The sequence below is a fragment of the Marmota monax genome, unplaced genomic scaffold, assembly GCF_021218885.2.
Source record: "Marmota monax isolate L192 unplaced genomic scaffold, Marmota_monax_Labrador192_F-V1.1 WCK01_AAM20220418_F8-fsc00089, whole genome shotgun sequence".
Taxonomy (NCBI): domain Eukaryota; kingdom Metazoa; phylum Chordata; class Mammalia; order Rodentia; family Sciuridae; genus Marmota; species Marmota monax.
The window spans coordinates 6,598,379-6,621,463 of record NW_026694744.1 but is presented as its reverse complement, the minus strand read 5'-3'; the positions used below and the strand labels follow the sequence as shown (position 1 = coordinate 6,621,463).

Here is a 23,085-nt window from a genome sequence, read left to right as displayed (position 1 = left end):
ACACATTTGGTCTATCATAAGACTATTATATTATATATATTATATTATAAGACTATTGAGGTACCATGGGATAGTCAGTGAAAATGCCAAGCAGGTCATTGAAGACCAGGTGAGATATCAATGCTAGAGATTAGGGTTGCCAGATTTAGCAAATCAATACTCAGTTCAACTTGAATGTCAGGTAAATAAAGAATCTCTTTTTAATATAAACATATCCCATGGAATATTTCAGATAATGAGTCATTTTTGAGTATAAATATGTCCCATATTTTGCATGGGAACTGTTGTTTATCTGGCATTCAAATTGAACTGGGTGCCCTTTATCTTATATTTGGTGACCCCACTTGAGAGGTACCAAGTTCAAGTGCCCTGTACCCACAGCCACAAGTTCCTACCCTGCCAATTAATAACAGAACCCGTGCCTGGGATATGGGGCTTTTAAGACTAAACCTGGGATGTTCTCAGAGGAATTGGGATGAATTTGTCTCCCTGGGCTGAAAAGATGTAGTCTGAATGGTCAGAGGTCCGTACCCTAGAGACCACTGTAATTCAATATCTCCAAGCTACCACTGTCACCTTGACTGTGCCCAAGAATTCCAACCTTTATTGAAACTGTCCTCTGGTTTGTATTTTTTCCTCTTGAAGAACATTTGCTGCTGATTTAGTCTTGTTTAAAATTCCATTCAGTTAAGATGTTCTGTTTTAATCTCTGTGTGACTCTTCTTCAGTCATTTCCTTTCTCCTCAGTTCAGTAGAATCTACCTCCTGGAGTTTGCTTATCAGCCCAACGTACACCACAGGCCTGGACTTTGTTCTGACATCTCTTTATATTTAATCCCAATGCTATTTCTCTGCCAAGCAGATGTGTATTAAAATGTGCATAAGAAAAGAAGCAAGCTGGGCTTAGTTAGAAATTTCCTCAATTTGCACGCACTCCATTGGTATAAGAGCATTTTTTTTCTAGAAAACCCCACAACAAACATATGTTAATAGCTACTTAGAGGGATCAAGACAAATGTGTATTTAGCCATTTCTGCCATCACCATTCTGGCCTCTTTGTCAGAGACACAGAAACAATGATTGAGTATTCATGGGCATGGAGCATACTGCAACTTTTTTCTTGCTTGTAGGATACCTTTTCTCATAAAGAAGGAGTGACTTGAACAGCCAACTTTGTCCAAGTAGTTTTTTTTTTTTTCATATGGTATTATTAGGAATAATCTGGGTTTCCTACTTAGGTCTTTAGGTCTCATATATGTATTTTAAAACAGCTTATTTTCGATGTGATAAAGGCTTCTAAGAGCCAAGTTTTCACTTACTAAGCTAAAGAAAGATACAATCACAGGGCTGAAATGCACAGAGAAAGGGAAAGTGAATATTGAGATACCCATAAAAGATTTTCTGAGCTCTATTTTCTGGACTGCCTATTTTAGATAAGATTATTAACAGATGTACCTTTCACTACCTTTTCCCCCTACAGGCATTAACCTCAGGGCCATTTGATGAGAAAGTTTTTTAAAAAATGGGACTAAAACAGCAACCGTGTGATGGGAAGTGGGGGGTCCCATATATCAGGCAGTCCTGTCCAGGAATGAGGGAACGAATTGGTCAGAACATGGTCAAGTTCAAAGCAAGAAAACACAGGAGTAGGATGCAAGTAGGTGGCACAGAAAAGCCATCTGAGATCCACATTCAACTAGCATTTGCTCTGGGTCTTGTTTACATTTGGCTGAGTATGGGCAGCTGGGAAGAGTCAAGATGCATAGGCAAATTCTTGCAGAGTCTGAGCCAGTGGCAGAAGTACTATCCCAATGGCATAACCTGAAGATAACTCAACCAGTCCCCAAATGTGAAACATGACATGCCATTTCTAGAATTTATTACTTCAGCTCTGAAGCAAATTAGGCACCTAAAGCTTAAAGAGAAGATGCGAATTACAAGGTTTGTGTTGGATGACATCTGCCCAGAAGGTGGGAAACCTGAGGTTTAGTCATGTAGAAAACCACTTTCTTGCTGATAATTAAGGTAACCAGTCTTTACTTTCAACAGCTAATTACATATATTTAATGCTTTGGTGTCACCCAGTTGATGTCCCCAAGCCATCTGATATTTTTAAACTATCTTTTTATCTATCTTTGGATATGTATAGAATTGGTATTCTTTATTACACTTGAACTTGTGGATCATGAAGCCTACTTCTGTAATGGGTGTGAGTTGATTAATTAGGTTAAAGGCAGGGAACAAAGCTTTTGCTTAACTTTTATTCATCATGGCACAAGATAGAACTTTAAGAAACACCACTGAAAATTTTATCACCAACATGAAAATTAAGAGTAGCACGTTTTATAAAAAAAAAAAAAATTCTATAATACACTTTCCCTTCTGAAGTGAAAAAAAAAAAAATTCTGAAAATACTGAAGCAAATTGCCACCTGCTGGTCAAAAGTGGTTTTGCAGTTGAAAAACCGAACAACTGTAGTACTGCAGAACATTTTACATTACACACAAAATTATAGAAGAAAACGTTTCCTCAGCCTTTGGCACAATTAAGTACAAAGCTGTAGTTTTGTTCCTCCCCAAATATGATTAACTTTACAAGGAATTGCATGTAATTTGGTTAATACTGATTATGGGGCAAAGGGAAAAACCACATTCTGTAATTTGAATGTTCTATTTTGATTCTTAAACACTTAATAGTTGGATTCCAGTTTGTCGTTTTGAAAAATACATAAAATTATACATTATAAATATATATTATATATGGTCTATATAAAATTGAATTTGACCTAAAATGGGACGGACAACTTCTTAATCACTCCTTGTTAGGCACGGCCTTTCTCTCATTTGATTAACTGAATCCTTTCTGGACAGGTTCTAAAAATATATTTCATAATGTATCAAATTTAACACTTTCCTTAAAACTTATTCAATATGAAAAAGCATTCAGTGACTATAATTTTTGTACCTCACTACTATATAAAAATATGGCTTCTCATATTCTGTTTTGTTTTGTTAGTGTTTTCTTAGGCTTTGAAAGAAGGGCTGTCCCCAGTTAAAAGGTATGGCAAAAGCACAGAAACCCGCTTGTGCATGTTCTAGAACACTCTATAGAATCTCAACGCTTAATATATCTCATGGTGTAATATAAGTGAAGTGACTTAAAATTGTTCCTTCTGTTTTCTCTCTGTGAATATATCATATTGATTATCATACATAGATTCGTTACAGAATATACAATGGTCAAAACTGAAGACACATAAATACAATTATTAAGCAATACCGAAGCAAGAGTCTGATCGGATACAGAGCCAACGTGGGCAGTTTGTCGATTGGATATTGGCAACTGTTTTGGTTTTTCCTAAGGCTGGCTATGCAATAGAATCGTTAAGATCAATGGCGAGGGTCTGAGTGCTCTACATCTGTCAGTGGACTGAGTTTCTCTTGTGTTGCTTTTTAAAGTGTGAAAGAAGGAAAGGAAGTGTGTGTCAATTGTCCAGCACGACTTTCCTGGTGCGGGCTGGAGAGGGCATTCGGGCGGGCGGGCGGGCGGCTCGGCGGTCTGGGCTCATACCAGCGTTTCCGGGAGGGCGTCGGGGTTGTCGGCGGACAGGAGCTCCCAGATCTGCCACCGCTCTCGCTGCCAGTCGAGCCAGCTGGCTTCCCCCAAGTTTTGAGCGTCCTGCTGGCCGGCGCTAGCCTGGAGGGAGTAGGCGCTGCTGCGCTTGCTGTGCGCGGCGCGGGACTGGGGCTGGGCGGCCCGGCCTCCCTCGGGCGAGGCCGTTCCGGAGCCCGCCTCGGGCCTCTGGCGCCTCCACAAGGGCGGCTCCGCGGGCTGCGGGGCGGGCGCGGCGGGCTGGCCGGGCCCGGGGTACGGAGGCGGGGGCCTCCGGTCTTCCCTGCCGCTCTCCCGCGGTCTCTGCGGCCAGGCCCCGTCGGGCTCAGCAGCTTCGGTCGCTTCGGCCGCGCTCAAGTAGGGCTCGGACCTGGCCGCCGGCCGCCTGGCCGCCCCGCCGCCGCCCTGGATGTGCGGAGTGCTGCAGACGCGCGGCACCGCAGCGGGCGCGGGCTGAGTCCTCCGCGGGACCTGAGGGCCTCCATCCAGCTCCGAGGGGCTCCCCTGCCACCGAGGCCAGTTCGCCGACAGGTTCCCTTGGGACAGGGAACAGGGCCCCGGTCGGAGGGAGCTGCTTTCAAAAATGTCACCATAGGAACCTGGGAGCAGAGAGAAAGGCCAGAACTGGAATTAGCTTGTAGCATTCCTCTGGGGATTAGAGTCCTCGCACTGGCTTCCCCGTGCCAACTTGTACCACCAAAAAAAAAAAAAAAAAAAAAAAAACCACAGCACGCTCTCAGCTGCCGCCACCTAAAAACACCTGCTAGCAAAAGAAATGACAAATGCTTTCTGATCATCATGTGGCCGCTCAAAACTTATGCCTAGACTCTTGACAGGTTAGCTGAGCTGCAAAACCAGATTAAACAGCCTTGTCACCAATTTATGTCTCTGAAAAGGAAAATGAAATGGCATATTTGGGTGGAAAACCTACAGGTAATGCTATCCTTTCCCCCTCTCTTCAGTATTTTCCCAGTAATATTTAACAACCATGTAAGACGATAACAAGGCAAAAATGAAACAAAGTTAATTTTAAAAGTAATTGCAATGAATTTTAAGAATAACACTCCACCTGTCATTCCTGGGTCTTTGGATCCACTTTTTAATGTTGAATGCCAAGTTCCCCAGATATTGAAAGGCTCCTCTGACATCTCTAAGACAGAAAGCACAAAAAGGTGTGTGACACAAAACGAAATTTTAAAGACAAAAGTCAATACATATTTTATAACATCTTTTCTGTGCAAAGTAAAGTATTCAAGATTGTGCCAGATGCAAAACAGGATACAATTCATCTTTGCTTTTCAGGGGCCTTACAAAGACTTCTTATATCTTGGTTGTAGTAGACAGAATACACCCCCCCCCCCCCGAAAAGTCTCTGCATCATAATCCTCAGAACTTCTAAAGCCATTATCTTATATTCAAAAAGGACTTTGCAAATGCAATCGAATTATATGATTTTTGTGATGAGGTGATATTCCTGTATGACCCAGGAGGGCCCCATAAGACAGAAGCTGCTCTCTTGCTGGCTTTAAAGATGGAGAAAGAAGCCATGAGACAAGGGATACAGAAGCTTCTTGAAGCTGAAAAATGCAAGGAAACAGATTATTCCCCAGAGCCTCCAATAAGGAAGGCAGCCCTGTGGACTCATTTTAGACTTCTGACCTCCCAAACCATAAGATAGCAAATGTGTGTGCTGCTTTAATCCACTGAAATTGTGATAGTTTGTGACAACAGCAGTAGGAAAAGCTCATACAAGGGGGTGATGGCAAGATGCTTATGGGCTCTAACCATATTAATCAGAGATTGAGGACCAGCAGTAACTGTTTCTGGACTACCCTCTGGAATACTCAGCTATTGGCACCCACAGACTCATTCCTGCACCTATTCCTTCAGGAAACCCCCGGAGTCTGTGCATAAATAGCTTTGGAGTTAAGTGCTACATTAGAATTTTCTAGCCATCTCATTTCCTCCACTCTACAATCCTGTGATGGGACCATAATTATGATTTATAGAAGCAAATGTCTAGTGCCTCCAGGTTCAGCAGTTCACATACATTATCTCATTTCATCCCTAGGAGATAAATGGGAGATCATTTGACAGAAGAGACACCCAGTGTGAGGAAAGGTGAGAAAAACACACAAGTTACATAGCATGCATTATCCAGTGCTTATGATACACTAAGAGCTGCATTCAGAACTTGCTATGAATTAGCTAATAAACCCAAGGAATTTGACACCATTATCATTTCTGAATTTTCATAGCAGGTAGACATGGGTTTCAGCAAAGCTCAATCATTTGTTTGGTATCTTGCAAGTTGAAAGTGGCAGAGCAGAGTCTTACTTCAAATATAGTGCTCTTGTCATTGGACTCTGACACTGTTTGGTTCCAGCATGCTGCCTAGTTATGTAGTAGGTTCAACTTGTTATCTTTATGAAACCAATAGTAGTAAGTGGGTGACATCTTAGGCTATCAAATATGCAACCAAAACCTACCCACCAGGATAAATAAAGTTTTCTGGATGTTGGGGGTAGGGGGGTCAACTGGAAATATAAGTGGCTCTTCCTGGCATGTGCTCACTTCCCACATATTTGAAAATCAGAGTGTGGGCTGCAAGGACTCTCCAAGACAACGCCTGCACTCACCACCCTTTCTTCCTGAGTAGGTGTTCAGCAGGTACTCAGTAAATGCTCACTAAATTACAGAAACAGTAAACAAGGGACAGTGGAAGAGGAGGTTCAAAGTGTCTTATATCATGCCATATGCACAAATAGAGTCACTTGATTTGGCCTGTATCATCTAGACTCCCCTTACCTTTTCCAAGCCTTGGTCCAGGAGAACTTTCTCTTGACTTTGACTTTGACGCTGGCAAGTGGCCCACCAACATATATTGTTCTGGCACTTTGTAAAGCTTCTCCGAGCCGCCCGGGCCCCTGTCCTCTTGCATAGCCAGCAGGGAGCGCTCGGACAGCACTGGGGAGTTGTTGTCATAAGGGGAGATGTCTCCACTGGAGGCCTTGTTGGAGTCTGTAGATGAATGCCTCCCTCCCATAGAAAAGGAAACTTCCGATTGCAGAATGTCAGGGCTTCTGGTACAACGAGACAGTTACAGGTACATGAGTGTATTAATAATTTGTGACCACATTTAAACAATACAACCGTTACTTAAATGACAGGAGGAGAACGCATGGACACAGGGGCCTTTTGAGCAATGTTCCAACATGTCTGCATTAATAAAATGAAAGCGTTTCCACATAATGGCCGGAAGATGGCGGCAAAACACAACAAATGTAACAAGAAACGGCAGCCCCTGAGAAGGAGGGGGGAAGATGAAACAGACACGGATCCCTGCACGGTGTTCGCCAACGTACGGCCAGCAGAGGGCAGTAAAACCTAACAAATGTAACAAAACTTCAGCCGAGCATAGGAAGGAGATGAAAAGATGGATCCCTGTAATCGCCAATGTGTGGCCCGCAGAGGGCAGAAAAATCGAAGTTGTAACGGGAAATGCCAGCTGCCAGGGGAAGGATGGAAAATAAACAGAAGCACATCTCTGTATTCGACAACAAATATGCCTGAGGTGCCTCGTGGATTAAATCCTGGTTTCATTTAAAAATTAAACTCTGATGGTCACTTTCTATTAAGTAAGGAAAAACTGGCAGCTGCCACTTTTACATTCTTCAATATCCTGTATTAAAAATCATTTGAATGAAACTTGGGGAAATTTTCTTCTCGAAATACTTAAATTCATCCTTCCTGTGATGAAGATGATGATGCTACTGGTGGGAATAAGTATTTCATATAGAAAGAGTTGGCCAGAAAGATAAATATATGACCACCATTAAGAATCCACTGTATTTTAATACATATTTAAAATGATTCTGCAAAGGACTAGTGATTTTATACATTGATCTGACACACTAGTTACCAAACCATATATACACGTATGAATGTGTTCTCACAGCCACGGAAGTGGTGAATATGTAAGCGGAACAGGAAAATGAGAACTTCAGGAACATGGAAAGACTGGTGAAGTCTTACCTGGAACATCTTTACTTTCTACCTTCCTCAAAACAGTGGCCCTGACAAAATCTTAAAGGGAAATGATCACAGGTTGATTAAAGTTTCAGAATCTGCTTCTGCACCCCCACCCTCACTTTGCTTCCTTTTTCCAGTCTTTGCTTTCCTTTAGTTGAAATTTTCAAAACAAATCTTTGTGGTTTTAAAGAAGGTAAACATACGCCTGAGCAATCCCTTCCTAACCAAATGGTTTTGTGCATGCAAAATGGAAGCAGTGCCCTCATGGGGACCAAGAAGCTAGCTTCATTTCAGGTTTCCACCAAGGGTTAGTACCCAGGGAGAAACCATCCCAGCATTCCTGATGTGCCATGCCAGCTGCCTGTCACTGAGGTGGTTAGGGTTTGAGCAGTTTTGCTAAGGACATTTTCTACCCACATGGAATAAATAAGTCCTTTCCTTGCTTCCTCTTTGAACTGATATCAGACAATCTTATGGGCAGGAGCCAGAGGACAGCCATGAGGATGATTTTCCAGACCTTCAGGCCTCCAATGAATTTGAAGAAAAAAAAAATCAAAGGAACTTAACTATTTCTCCTGGAAAGTAGGGGGAACACTATTTAACCACCATAGCTAATTAAAGGGAAAAATCTCTTTAATTCTAGCCAAAGGAACACAAACTAAAACTAATTGGACACTTGTCTGTTGTCATGGGGTATGGCTCTGACTGAGGAAAGGTTATTATGAAAATTAGAAAAATCTAATAAGTTGAACTAACACAGAACCCAGTTCAAAATCAGGGTTCAATGTTCTGAACAGGGCTATAAATCATATTATTGGGCTACTTCCATTGACATATTCCCAGTCATTAATGGAAATATCTTTTGTCTACTTAGTAAGAATAAGTCATGATTTTATATCAATAATAGTAGCTACGTAAAGCCTTATTTTATGAGATGTTTTAAAGAGAGTTAAGTCGATTCATGAGCCCAAACCAAAACAACTATCAGGGCTATAGATGTTTTGTTTTGTTTTTGCCTCCTCATATTGGGAGAAAAGTTTTTAAAAGATTGTATTTTAGCTCACAAAGACCACAATAATTCTATCTCATGTCTTTCTCATCTGTCTTACTCAATATATAGAAGATAATATGTTCCACAAAATGTTATAAATTGCAGATGGAACTAGGGGTTATGTATAGAAAGAAAGATGCCTCATGAAACAAATTTCTCTTAAGTCTTGGTACTAGGGACATTTGGGTTTCTACTGAGTGAGTAGGTTATTTTTATATTATGGAAGCATGAGTCATATAATAAGTAATGTATTTCTGTTTGAAATGAATACTAAAAGCTCAGAGGAAATGGAGCTCCATTTGAGTTGATGTATCAAAGCTTGGGGAATGCCTTTTTGTCTCTTGCATTGCAGCTTCATTTTATCACTTTTTCTATTGTTTTCCTTCCCCCATTCCCTCAAGTTACCTACTATGACCTTGCTGCACTTTATATGCTTTTTCAAGCTGTCTCTGAAAATTGTTTTTGGACTAATGTACACACAGGGAAATCATACCTACATTAGTTGTTGTGGGGAGGGAACAGAAAAAGCAGTATGCCTCATAAGAGCATTTAGTTTGGTGAAAGTAAAACAACAATGACAACAGCAATAATAAAATTAACCAAAATTCCTATACCAATTTTCCTCCATTTTCATAACTCTTATTGGATCTAATTAAGTAGAGAGGAAAAGGCGGGAGGAAGAGGGCCACTGTCTGTTTCCTCTTTTCTTTGGGTTGGCTTTGCAAAATCTCATTTACCGTTTGTGAAATAAGAAAGTGTGCTCCCTATAGCAGTAGCATCTGCTTCACTCGGGAACTTGTTGGAAATATAAATTTTCAAGCTCTATTCTGGACAGGAGCAGCTACATCATTTGTGGAGGCCAGTGCAAAATGAGCATGTGGGGTACCATGCTAAAAATGTTTTTAAAAAATCAAGGAATTTCAAGATGGTAATAACAGATCATGTGAGTTTCTTCTGAGTGTAGGGAAGCCAGCTCTGCCTATTAAAAGGGGACTTCTGGGGTGGGGCCAGCAGAAGCCCAATAGATGATTCTGATGCATGAAGATGTTTGGGAACCTCTAATAATCAAACCTTTTCCCCCTCTCTCAATCTATAAGTGTGACAGTGGGCCAAGGGTCTGTTGAGAGCTGAAGCAGGAAGAAAACCACAAATGGTGGCCCAAACTGTAGCACTGGTTAGACTGGGAGTGAATATGATGGTCCTCATCTTGGGGTGACTGGTACTCCAGAAGGGGGAAAGAGAGCAGGTGTGCCTATCCCAGCTGAACTCTTGGACTTCCTCTATCCTGCCATAAGCAGGATTCAGACAACAAAATGTAGTCTGGTTGCAGATCAGAACATGTTGAGGTGAAGGAGGCAGGAGAGGCCCACCTGACATAAGTCTCATCAGTCAAGCCACTAAAGTGAAAACAGGTGGGGCTCCAATCAGGGGAGAAATTGAGGGAGTTGCCTGGGGATGATTCCTAGAGATAGAGGTGGATGAGTTGTTCAATAGTAGACATGGGTCTTGAACCTCCTCAGAATGACTTGGGTCACAGTCAGGGACAGGCAGAGAGGGCCATCCTGTGAGCAATGATGCCTTCTTTTGCAGCCAGGCCTTCCCAATTTATCTCAGCCATGGGAGGGAATACAGTATGAGTGCCTGGCAATCAGAATTAGAAATATACTCATGTGAAATAACCTGTTGGTCTATGGTACAAGTTTGTACAGAGTCCATCATGTTTCAGGTATTGGACTGAACTACTATTAACAGCTCTCTTTGTTCATTATCTCAGTCTGTATATTAGTAAAATAATAAGGAAGTTGACAAAAACATTTCTTTCTAGCAACAGAGGCATTAGGGGTTGGGACCCTTCTAATGTTTATTTGCTAAATAGCATTCAACAATATTGCAAATCAGTAAGATGCTCTATTTTATGCTTAAAGTTAATGGCCTTTTAAAATATTTTCCTATCATTTTATTTTCTCAGCATAGGTCAAAAATTGGCAGTGAAATTGCCTAGGAACCCTGTCAAAGAATTGTCAAATAAAACAAACAAGCAAAACAAAACAAAAATGATCCCTTTGGTTATCTCTGAAAGAATGAGACAAGAAGCAACAGTGATCATCTCTTGCATTTACCTCTGGAAAAAATCCAGCTCTAAGAAGACAGTTTTGAGTTCAGGATCCTAAGTGAAGGCATTAAAATATTCATTTACTTATTTACAGAAAATATTTACTCAGATCAGTGATTCACTAGATGAAGAGTTATCTAAAGCATGTAGTAGCCTCTCTTTCTATGTCTTGGAATTTACTAGAATGCTGGGCAGAAGAGTTGCCAGTTGACATGAGTTTTGGCTTATAAGTACCTAGTGACTTATCTTTCCAGTCTCAGGGCACAATAGATTGTGGTAGAGACTGTTGGATGGATGGGTTTCTAGTCAACCTGGGTTTTCCTCCATGCATGGAGGGTTTTCCCATTAGATCCCCAAACCCCAGGACCATCCATAGCATGCATGGCCAATCTCAGCTAACCAAACAAGCATGGGATGGGCATGGAGAGCGAATCATGTTCTCACCCTCAGCTGGTCCCTCCAGGTCAAGGGGTAAGCACGCTGGCAGGGTACTGTGAGCAGGCCTGCACTGTAGCCGGAAGCACAGAACTTGTTCTGTGGATAAATGGAAAACTCCGGTTCAATTACCGGATGTGGCCAGCCCAGCCCCTTGCTGAGCTGTCTCAGTGAGAAACACTCCTGAAGATTTCAAATATGTGTTGTCTTCATCCTTGGCTCAGTTAATCAACTGATAAACTTAAGTCTGTTGGAACTCAAAGCTCGTAATCATCATAGACACTATTAATTATACTAGGAAAGGAATCCACTGACATAGCAACTCTGGAATTATGGGCATTATGGAGGATTTTCATATTAATCATGCTCAGGTCTACAAAGCCTGCCTTATGGAGAATCCTAGGGAAAAAAATACCCTACTCCAAAGAGGAGCTGATATGGCTCTAACCTTCCCACTGCGTGATGAAGCAAGCAGCCTGGACATTTGATGACATTTCTCTCCTCATTTTTACTTCTAATTAATTCCCTCCTAATAGCATGTATGGAGCATTTTTAACAGATGAAGATAAAACCATACTGTATCTATTCATTTTATTTACAATGTGGCCCATAAAACATCTCCAAAGTTATATTTTATAAATTTAAAAAAGAACTGTGAATCACCAGTAAAGATGTTAGAAAGAAGGGAGGATGTGATCAATTCTTCTCCACACTGGATGATTGTCTTTCCATAGAAGGCACACTTATGCATTTTGAAATTTTAAATTATGGAATCCCATAATACATGTGATCTTTTCCTAAAACTGGCTGAAAAGGCTTTCATAAATGAAGTATGTATGTGTTGGAGGGGGCTTAATGCTTCATAATTTCCAGGGAACTAGAATGAAATGACAATTGAAGCCACCAGATACTATCAGTCAATAGTATTTTTTTTTCTGTTATGCTATAGATAAAGTAAGACTTCTCTGAAATCTGACAAATCATAGTAAAGGAACAGAGGAATACTCCATGGATTTATGGATGCATGTTTAAAGACAATCCAAAATATTAAAATGAATTGTCAACATGATATTTATCTGATAAGCTAAATGTGATATCTTTAAATTATAAGAAAGTTCAACAGTTCTGCAGAATGAAGAAGGAAGGCTTATCATTCAATTTTTCAGTCCTACAATATTATCTTTTAAGACAAGTATATCCATGGTTCTGATTCACAGGATACCAGTTTTACTATTTTTTTTTTCAATTTCAATTAAACATCGTGAAGGCAATTAACAGGATTAGACATAATGAAATTTAAAAATATATACCTATAGGTTTGGTTCAATTCGTATTTACCTTCTCTTCAAATGTAGTTAAATTTGTTTTCTTTTGTTCTTATTCTTGGGGAAGATGTTCTACTTAGTTTTACTGAATGAATATTATATTTCTGAGGCATCTATGCAGTTTGATGGAATAAAAGCAAGTTTTCCTTACACATTTTTCTCAAGCCTGCATTTAAAAATTATGAGAACTGTTGTTGGAAATGGTTACCACGTCACAGATTATCTGAGCTCTGCTGAGCTCTCCTGAGCTCTGAATTATGTAGACTTTTCACATTAACCATGCTTAGTTCTGTGAAATATCCCTTATACAGAATTTCAAGGGTCTGCAGTGCTTCAGGCAAAAAGAGAACTGTGCATTCTATCTACAAAAGTCTATGTCGGGTTAATTTTTCTCCCTAGATCATTAAAAAAGTCAAAAACACTTAAAAATTAAAATTAAGTACATTTGAACTTACAACATATGGTCAGCTTAAGTACTTTATTTAAACCAAAACAGAATTTCATTATGATTTTCTTTCAATTTAACATAATTAAACATTTTTTAAGATCATCACTTGGTCAGGAGAAACTGTCAAACACATTAATGCTCTTGGCTAAAAAAAGTGAGATAGGTGAAGGCTATCATGTGATTGATGAGTTCCTTCCACTTAAGTCAAGGGACTTGTTTTACCTTCAGGCTCTAGTATGGCTAAGCAGTGCACTGGTCTTTTTTAAAAAAATGTTGATAGTTTATTCATTATTGATTTGGGGGATCCCTTTGATTTGGTAAATATTGCATTACAATATAATTAGTGTTTATGACTGTTTGGAGGCACATTCTTAAATTTGTGCCTAGGCACATGCCTCCTTTGCCCCTGCCCAGTCTCAGCCCTGCTATAATACCTTTGTTCTGTAGCAAATATCCCTATTCACACTACCTTGTACTCTTTGATTAACTTTACATCCCCCCTCCCTTTTTAATTACATTCATAAATCAAAGGGGAGGAATTATTTTAAGTACCTTTGAAGAAAAGAGCATATAATTCTAATAAATATGCCAGACAAGCAATTGAAAAAACTGTAAGTCTTGCATCTTTAGTAATAAAACTCTCCTCTAATCTCCTTTTGGCATCCCATTTTGAATGAAGCCAAAAATTTAAGTATACAAACATAAGAAAAAATGATGAATTCTCCTTTCACTCCCAATTCTGATGTTGCATAAAAAAGGGAAAAACCAAAATCAAAACAAAAACATTAAGTTCCCAAATATCACTAAATGTTTGCTCTTTCAAAACAAAAATAATAATAAATATTTTCTCGTTCTTGGTTTTACACTCTTTTGAAAATGTGTTTTTCCCCCTCCAAATTAAATTTTGTACAGTTTCCACTTGGCCTCACAGGAATCTAAAGCTTTATTTAAGTATGTGAATGGGAAGGGGGCAAAGTACAGAAACTTCAGGGGGAAAAATCAAAGGGTCTGAAGTGAATGAGGGATTTTCTTTTAGACACAATGCCACAGCTTAAAGTGGATGAGTTCTCCCTTGGGCCATATTACCTGGTAGGTTGTTCTGTAATGCACACCAAGGTAGAATCTAGTGATCCCCATCCCTGCTAAGTACTTGTAAATGAACCAAAGGTTGAAGCTCAAAGCAACGTGAGCATATTGTTAATATTTTTTTTAGCATTTATTATAAACCAGATACTATTTTAAGAGCATTAGAGATACTATTTTGGTGCTACTTTTTAATCTACAGTTTACAGATGAGAAAACTGAGACTCCATCAATTAATTTACTCAAGATCATACAGCTAATAGAAGTGGAGCTGGAATTTGAACTTGGGAAATCTGGCTCTAAACCTGGAGCATTGTAACCAGTGTGTTAAACTACACAAACAAACATGTGTTATTGATGGATAAATGACATGCCAATGGAGCCAGCACCATCTGTCAGTTTGGGTACTGTAATTAACTATCACTGTAATCAATGATTATGGTAGTCTATTGTCACTGTAACTCTTCTTCACCATTACCTCCTAACTTAAGTGCCACCCACCAGCCTACTATTTAAAAGCTTCTGCCTAGGTTCTCTATCAGGTCTCCAGACAATCAAATGGTTCACTATTCTGGGCAGGCCCTGGGTTTAGCTCCCCAAACATCTAAGTCTGATTATATCCTCCTTCATCTTCCAAGTCAACTTCAAATCCTCTTCTTTTCAGAAGCTATCCATGAAATCTTCAAGTCACACCTCTTTCTCTTCTCCAAGCTTCAAGTTGATTTATGATCTAGAACATCATTTCCCTTTTTGACCTTTTGAAGGTCAAAAATCACCCACCTCAAAATCCTCTTGTAATTGTAAATGCATAGTATCCAACTTGGTGGATCTGAGCCTGATGTTCTAAGCCTTTGCTGCTCATTAGATCCATGTGAGAAGCTTTAAGAAATCCCCATTTCAGATTGTAACCCAGAAAAAAATGAATCAGCATCTCTGGGGGCAGGGGTTGTCATAGAAGTTTTTTAAGCTTCCCAGGTGATTCAAAAGGGTAGGTAAACCTGAGCCACTAATGTAACACCTATTACCTTTCACTCTGTGACATACTGCATAACATGCTTCCTATTATTTTTGTACTTGTAGGCCCTCTTCAACAAATGTCAAAGCTCTTAAAGGCAAGAAAATGCCTTGGTATTTTAAGCTTTCCCTATTCACAATGTGGATCATGGACCAGCAACATCAGTATCACTTGGGAGCTTGTTAGAAATATAGATTCAGGGGCTGAGGCTGTGGCTCAGTGGCAGAGCACTTGCCTAGCATGTGTAAGGCACTGGGTTCAATCCTTAGCACCACATACAAAAATAAATAAAGGCATGCTGCCCATCTACAACTACAAAAAATTAAAAAAAAGAAATATAGATTCAAAGACCTCTTCCCCACTTTTACTGATTCAGAAAGAACATGTTACCAAGATCTTCTGCTGCTCCATATGCAAAGTTTGGGAAGCATGGGTCTAAGGTGCTAGGAGATCACTTATAGTTTGATGGGTAGGACTTTCAGGCTTCAAAAGACAATAACAATAAATGCTCTTTCATTAATCTATGCATTTTTACTTCATGACATCACAGTTGGCCATCTGGGCCATTCTTTGGCCTGTTCCTAGAGGAAAACAAACAAACAAAGAAAACCCAATCTCTTCTCTCTCCTGCTAAATAAGTCTTGCCAGCTGTTTTCTGTTCTCTGATAACACTTGTCCTTGACATCCACAGAGCTCCGAGGGGCTCATCTCTATATTCCTGAAGCCATGACACTCACCTAAGATCATGGTCTGTGGTCAGTTTACGTAGATCTTTTGATTCTATTTCTTACTCTTAAGAGGGATAGGGAACAAAAGAGACTGGAGAATTACAAAGCTTGGCATGCATGTGTATATGTGTGCTTCTTCCTTTTCCTAAGAGTACACAAAGACAGTTTCACTTTTTACCTTGGCATTTATGTGCAAAAAGTGTATTTGAAAAGCACAGAAAAATAATTCCCATCAGTGGCTCTTGAAAGTAAAAACTGTATCTAATAATGCCACACAAAAGCAGAAAATCAGTCAGTCAAAACTCTGTGGTTTCTCAGGAGTATATTTTCTAGCTTTTCCATAGGATACCAACAAAATTTCAAATAAATGTAGCTTAATGAGGGATTCACAAAAGAAATACTGCCATGTCTGTTTTCTTGTACAGGGGAGAAAACTAAGTGAATTCACTAAAATTTTGGTGGTACGTGTGTTGTTGGGAAGAAAAGTCATTTGTTACTTTAGATCAGAGTTTAACACTTTGATGATAGTTAGAAATCTAGGAAAAATATAAGTGTGACCTCAATTCTCTAAAATGAAAAGCAAGACCATAAAATGCTAGCCCATTTATCCCATTTATAGTTTGAATATATTTTTATTTGTTCATGGCTCTTGAGGATTGAATCCATATAGAATGTCTTAATGGAACAGAATTTGGCCTGATAATGACTGGAACAGACGTGGATTTTTAAAAAGTGCATTTGAAAGTGTGATCCAATTATAAGACCTTCCTAGCTCTGCTGAAAATGGAATGAAGCTGAATTCAGCAGGACTATTCATGTAATGATACGGGAAAGAAGAGGATTGAAAAATGCAGATTTCTCTTTCACTAAATGTATTTAAAAATAATATAATTTTATTAATATCTGAAATCATCCAAAAAGAAAATTAATCAAATTCAACATCACTATACAGTGTAATTTAACCTGTGTCATTGTTTCTAAGACTCAACCAAATAAGATATAGCACTGTTTTATATATCATTAAGGAAGAAAAAAATGCATATGATTAAAAAAGAAAAAATGCTATAAATTAAGATATTCCATTGATAATAAGATTGATCTCATCTTTGAAGATGATAAACCATGCATAAAATGTGTCTTAGAATTATTAAAACTGAGCAGATAAAAAGCATAAAATAAATGATACTTTCATAAGAGAACAGTAACAACTTTTCATGTCATAAATTTAAAGTTGGGTGTCATGGTGATAATATTGCTCCTGGTTAGTGATGCCATATTAACCCTTTAACTGGCTTTTCCAACTGCTCAGCACCTCCACACACTGTGCCTCTGTAGACATCATTGGAATTAGCCATAAAATCTTACTAATGCAAAAATACAGTGTTCCTTTAGGGAAGAATAGTAGCAAACCATATCCTACAGCATAGTTTCATATTCCTCACTGCAAACTTAGGTGAATGTGAAGACCAGGGTACATTTGCATCAAAAGTATACAAGCTAGGTGCTGGAGATGTAGCTCAGTGGTATAGCACTTGCCTAGCATGCATGAGGTTCTGCGTTCAATCCCCAGTACCACATAAAAAAAGAAAAAATATATTTAAGAAGAATACAAGTTATAAAGGATAGGAAAGTCAAGAAAGAGCACACCTCTAATTTCAAATGAATTGCTTTCACTGATAAAACTGTTCAAGACATCTCTAGGCATGGCCTTTTGGGCTCCTGAGCACAGTTATCAAGATTCTAAAAGAAGAATCACTGATGTGCATCATAGTCCTCTGAGCTCTTTGCCAGTGATTTAGTGTTCTTTTTTCCCAGTAAACACAGTTGAAAGGATCTCAAGGGGCTACAGAAAGCTGAAAATGAAATAGAAAAGTCTTGTAAAGTGGTTTCTAATTCAATAAGTGGATTGGTAAGACTGAAGCATTTTCTGGTTAGGTGGAGTGATCAGAGTTGCCAGAAAGCTGCCAAAATTCCACTTCGGTCACCCTGCATGAAGTTATGTAAATGTTTCTAATTCTTTAGAAATGGAAATAGAAATCCCCAACGTGGCTTTAGAAAATGGAAAACTGGCATACTCACGATGATTGGGAAGCCTTCCTTCTGAGTAAATAGTCCACGACATCAGGATCCGTCTCTAACAGGCTGATCAGTACTTCATTCTGGAGATCTGGGGGAACCTGAAGAAGCCAAGTGTTGAGGCATAAATAAAATCATTCCAGAATGGGGCAAAACATAGTCATTGGCAATTTTATGATATCATAAAACAGTGCCTTAAAAGTCTAAGAAAGCAAAGTGATTTACTAGTTAAAATTAAACTTACACCAACCCATACAGCAAGTTTAATTCTAAGAACAAACGGAATGGTTATCAAATAATCATATTTGATAAAAAATGTCACACTCATATACCTGGAGATACAACCTAGTCATTTGGTTGTCTCTGTTGCTCAGATTAGATTTTCTTGGCTTTGAGTAAGCAAAACATCATGGTTAAGAAGAATGGTGTTCATAATTTATTGTGTAAATGGGGACACTCTAGAGTTCATATTTTAAATGATGCCAAAGCTACAGGCATAAATTTAGACTGTCTTGGGCAATTCTGGAACATATGATCCTTTTATTAAGAGGGCAGGCCCTTGAGCCAGACTGCTTGAATTCTAGCTTTATCACTTATTAGCTGAGGGACATTCCATAACATACATTAATAAGGATCTTTCTGACTCTTGGTTTTCTCATCTATAAAATGGAAATAACAATAGTACTCACCACAAACTGGAGCTGTAGTGATTAAATTACTAATTTTGTGTCAATAATTTAGAACACTATCTGGTCAATGATAATCACCTAAAAAAAGGAAAAAAAATACTAGCACTATGACTGCACTGTCACTTAGTGCCTGCCTTCTCTCCTTTCTTGCACCCTGTTTCCTCAAGATTTAGCCATTTCTAGCTTCATAATTTTATAGAAATCCACTAGAATTTTATGGATTGGCATCACTTGTTTCTCTAAGTCTAATCCACAGTGCAACCAAAGATGGCCTTAAGTCATCCATGTGGAAATGTTCTATAAGAGAAGACTAAATCCAGTTCTGACCAATGGTCTTCTACTCTATATATGCTGTTAGCCCAACCAGAGAAAGTGCAAATTATTGAGAAAAAAACAATTTTCAGTCTGATTCTCTCACATGCAGACTCAGAGAGAAGAATTTTTAAAACCACAGGGACAAGTCTTCTGAGAATAAGTGGTTGGTAGAAGAATTTTCCTCCTGCCTCTTGCAGAACTCAATTGTTCTTGAGCTCTAAGAAGCTGGAAACAATTTTATTAATAAAAACAGGGATGAGAAAGCAAGAAAATGCTTTCCTTCTCTCATAAATCTGTTCCTCCTACTTCATCCCAAATCTTCATTAATGGCACTGCCAAACCCTAGTCACATAAGCTCAAACTCTGAGTTGTATTCCATCTGCTATGACCCAAGTTCAAGTCTTCATTACCCCTTTGTAGTGGTCATATGTTGGCCATTACAAGTCTCCATTTCCCTCTTATTATAACAGTTATACCCTAAGTTCACTCAGGAAAACCAACCACTTCCTACCCCACCCCTTACTCAAGAGTGAAGTATGTACCATAATCAAAGTTGACCAATCATTTCATTCCCAGACCACCATGGTTGGTGAGAAATGGCCACGTGATTCCACTAGAGGCAATGTAAAGCTATGAGAATTTCCCCGAGGGTTGTAGGAGACAGGAGACAGGAATTGTAGATATACAGAACCTTAGGATTATGTTGACAATTGAGCAAATAATAAGAAGTGGAGGGGGGTGGAAATAAGGAAAAGGAAGAGAAGGAGGGGGAGGAAGAAGAAGAAGAAGAGGAGAAGGAGGAGGACAGAAAAGAGGATTTCTTGATGGCATTTGAGTCTTGTGTCAAGCTATGCCTAAAAACACATCTGCTTTTAATTACAGCTACATGAGCCCTGAAGTTCTTTAAGCTATTGTGTTTATAGAGTAAAATAAATGTACATATTTGATGGGACCTTTAATATAACAGCTTGCTAAATTTTGCACTATTTCCTTGAAATGTGCATCAATGCTCCTCTCCATACAGTTGTTAGAATGGTCTGATCAAGATATTCACTTGCTCAAAATGCTTTTCATCACCACAGTTAAAGTCCTTCATATGTTTGCTATCCTTAATATGTGTGTTCTATCTTCTGTCCTAGCAATCATCCCCACATAGTCTCTTCTTCAGCACCACTGCATTTCTCACTCCAGCCCCCTTGTTCCACCTCTGCTCCTTTCAATCAGTGCAAAGATATTTGGTGAATACTTATTGAGTGCCAGGTACTGGATGCTGGGATATAAACCAAACAGAGAAGAATCCTGGTCCTCATGAAGCTGGAGATAAACACTGAAAGATGGGAATTAAGCAAATATACAAGGAAAGCATAGCCTGGATCATGTGCAGAAAAACAAAACAAATAGTGTGATGGAAAATTCTGGGTGAGGTGCAATGTTAAATAGGATGGTTAGTTTGCAGAGAAGCTGACATGTTAGCAGAGAACTAAAGTTGATTAAGGACTTTGAGAAAATCATTCCAGGCAGAAGGAGGAATGGAATTACCATATGACCCAGCTATACCACTTCTTGGTATATATCCAAGAGGAGTAAAATAAGTGTATCATAATGATTAATGCACACCAATGTTTACAGCAGCATAATTCACAACAGCCAAGTTATATAACTAGCCTAAGTGCCTGTGAACAGATGAGTGGATGAAGAAAATGTGGTACATATACACAAAGGAGTTTTACACAACCCTAAAGAAGAATGAAATTAATGCATTATGGATGGTACTAGACAATGTCATGTTAATTGAAATATGCCAGACTGAGAACATCAAGAGTTGAACATTTTGTCTGATATGTGTGTGTGAGAGAGAGAGAGAGAAAGAGAGAGAGAGAGAGAGAGAGAGAGAGAGAGAGAGAAAGAGAGAGAGAGAGAGAGAGAGAGAGAGAGAGAGAGAGAGAGAGAGAGAGAGAGAGAAAGAGAAAAAATAGAATCTCACAAAAATAGAAGGGGGACCAATTGAGTAGAGGAAGAAGAGAGAAGGAAGGAGATGGGCAGGGCATGAGGAAGTAGTGGGGAGTAAAATCTACCAAATTATGCTAGGTTCATGCATGAATAAATACAATGAACCATGCTTATACATATAATTATGATACAATAATTAAAATAATAATAGTAATCAAAAGGAGATCAGTAGAGACAGAGGATTGGGGTGAGGGAGAAAGGAAGTTACTGGAAAATGAGATTGATCAAATTATATAATATGCTTGTGTGAATATGGCATAATGAATCCCATATCAGGATTAGTTACAATGCAACAATAAAAATAATTAAAAATGAACATTAAGGCAAAAAATATTGTAAGCCAAAATGTATATCCTGAATTCTATGTTAAAAGAAATGTGTATGAGCAAATTAGGGAAAGTGCTTACATTTCCATCCAATTAGTTTAACTTAAAATTTTCCCTGCTTAGATGCATAATAAATAAATTTTGCTCCAAGCACAATTCCATTCTCACTGAAAAATAAACAAGAGTGCATGCCCTTTGGAGTATTGCAGGCATTACAATATTAATTAATTGAGAATAGAATGTGCATCTAAATTATCAACTTGCATTATTAGAATATATTACAGAAAGTGTTATTATTTTAAAAATAACTTTCCATATTTTTTGTTAGACTATTCTGCATTTCAGAGCTTACTCATTCAACTAGGCTTGACCCGGTTTATTTTACGTAGGACATGTGGCTCTTACTTGATACAAATGCAAATAAAAAAATTCATTATACTATTTTGGCTTGGAGAAACTATTGACAAATAAGTAAAGAGATACAGCTTAAAAATGTGGATGCATGATTATAGCATTGATAATATTTTCCTATATATTATGCAAAACTGACTATAGTGCATATAATTCATTAATTTATTTTTATCCCATTTGTTACAGAATGATTCAAGGAATCTTAAATAATTCATATGATAAAATAGCATTTTTTCACATTTTTAAAATAAAGGAATGATTCAGAAAACTGTAGCCAGTAGGAAAATTAGATAGGGAATTTGAAATGATGCTTGGAACTGATTTTTTAATGTTCACATAACAGCATTTAGTTCTGTTTTCCCATGACTCTTCTAGTCTTTCTCTACAATTACAAATTTAATTTTAGATCACTTAATAAAAATTGAAAACCACAGGTTCAATTCAATTGGATAAGCATTCACTTCTATTAATTTAAGTAATTCATGGAGAAACAAAAGTCATAAATTAACTGATAAATAACAGCAGCTTAAATAAGTAAGAAAGGAATAACCAAGCAGACCATTCACTTCTGCATACCATTTTTGGAGTTAGGATGTTGTCAAAAAATGTATGTCTGAGTTTATAGCCCTTTAAGTCCAGTTTTGGCTCTGCTGATTAAAATTAATTTCAATGTGGACACAGCAATTACCTTTTTCATGATTCTGTTCCTGCATCTGAAAATCTTCTGTCCCATTTTCCTTAATGAAAGTGTTATGAAAATCAAAAAGTCTAATCAATTTGAAAATACCTTATTGATTATAAATGGACTAGCAATAAAACGTTTTATTAGAAATAGAAGAAATAAGTTCAACATTGAAAAGAAAAAAATAGAAACAATTAATATGGAGTTGGACAATATTGGTTCTGTGATTTCTTTTTCTCAGATAATAGTGGTCCATTTCTGTCTCTGTCTCCACTGGCCACAGAGAAGAACCATTCTCTTCTCTTTTGCTTAACAGTTCTGTTGGGTAACAAATTATGTGATTTTTCTCTTGATAGTTGTCTGCTCCTAACCGCCTTCTGAATTTCTAGAATAACAGCCTATGACTGCTCAGTCCCTCAACTTAGTGGTTTTGAGAAATACTGTCTTCCAGTTCCTTCTCTTCTGCCAGACCTTGAGTCTTCCTGCTGGTCCACATCATCAAAAGGTTAAGTTTCCTGAAGACAAGGATTTTCTGATTTGTCGACCTGGAATTGATACAAGCTCCTAATGTAGTTCTTTTTTAGCTAACCTTCCTTGTAGCTAGAGCAAGATCATGTGTGCCAATCCTGGCCAATCCCAAGAGGGGCCTTGTAGGAGCATCCAGAAACGTCTCTTTTCTCTGTATATTGAAAAGAGATGTTTGAGATAAAATATCATTCTTCATCACTTGATTC

At 38.4% G+C, this 23,085-nt stretch overlaps 1 protein-coding gene across 7 annotated transcripts in view; it reads right to left on the bottom strand.

Moving 5' to 3' along the window:
* Positions 1-2,245: 2,245 nt before the first annotated feature.
* The window catches only part of Arhgap6 (Rho GTPase activating protein 6), a 470,700-nt gene continuing 449,860 nt past the window's right edge, over positions 2,246-23,085 (bottom strand). For 6 of the 7 annotated variants that reach the window (XM_046424258.2, XM_046424260.2, XM_046424261.2 and 3 more), the window contains exons 10-13: positions 17,922-18,019; positions 6,421-6,695; positions 4,682-4,762; positions 2,246-4,211 (exon numbers count right to left, since the gene is read on the bottom strand). In XM_046424258.2, coding sequence (XP_046280214.1) covers positions 3,565-4,211; positions 4,682-4,762; positions 6,421-6,695; positions 17,922-18,019 — 1,101 coding nt within the window. In that variant the 3' untranslated portion in view covers positions 2,246-3,564. Of the gene's footprint in view, positions 4,212-4,681; positions 4,763-6,420; positions 6,696-7,647; positions 7,699-11,252; positions 11,343-17,921; positions 18,020-23,085 lie in introns of those variants that run through there. The other variant, XR_009224891.1, reaches the window with a different exon arrangement.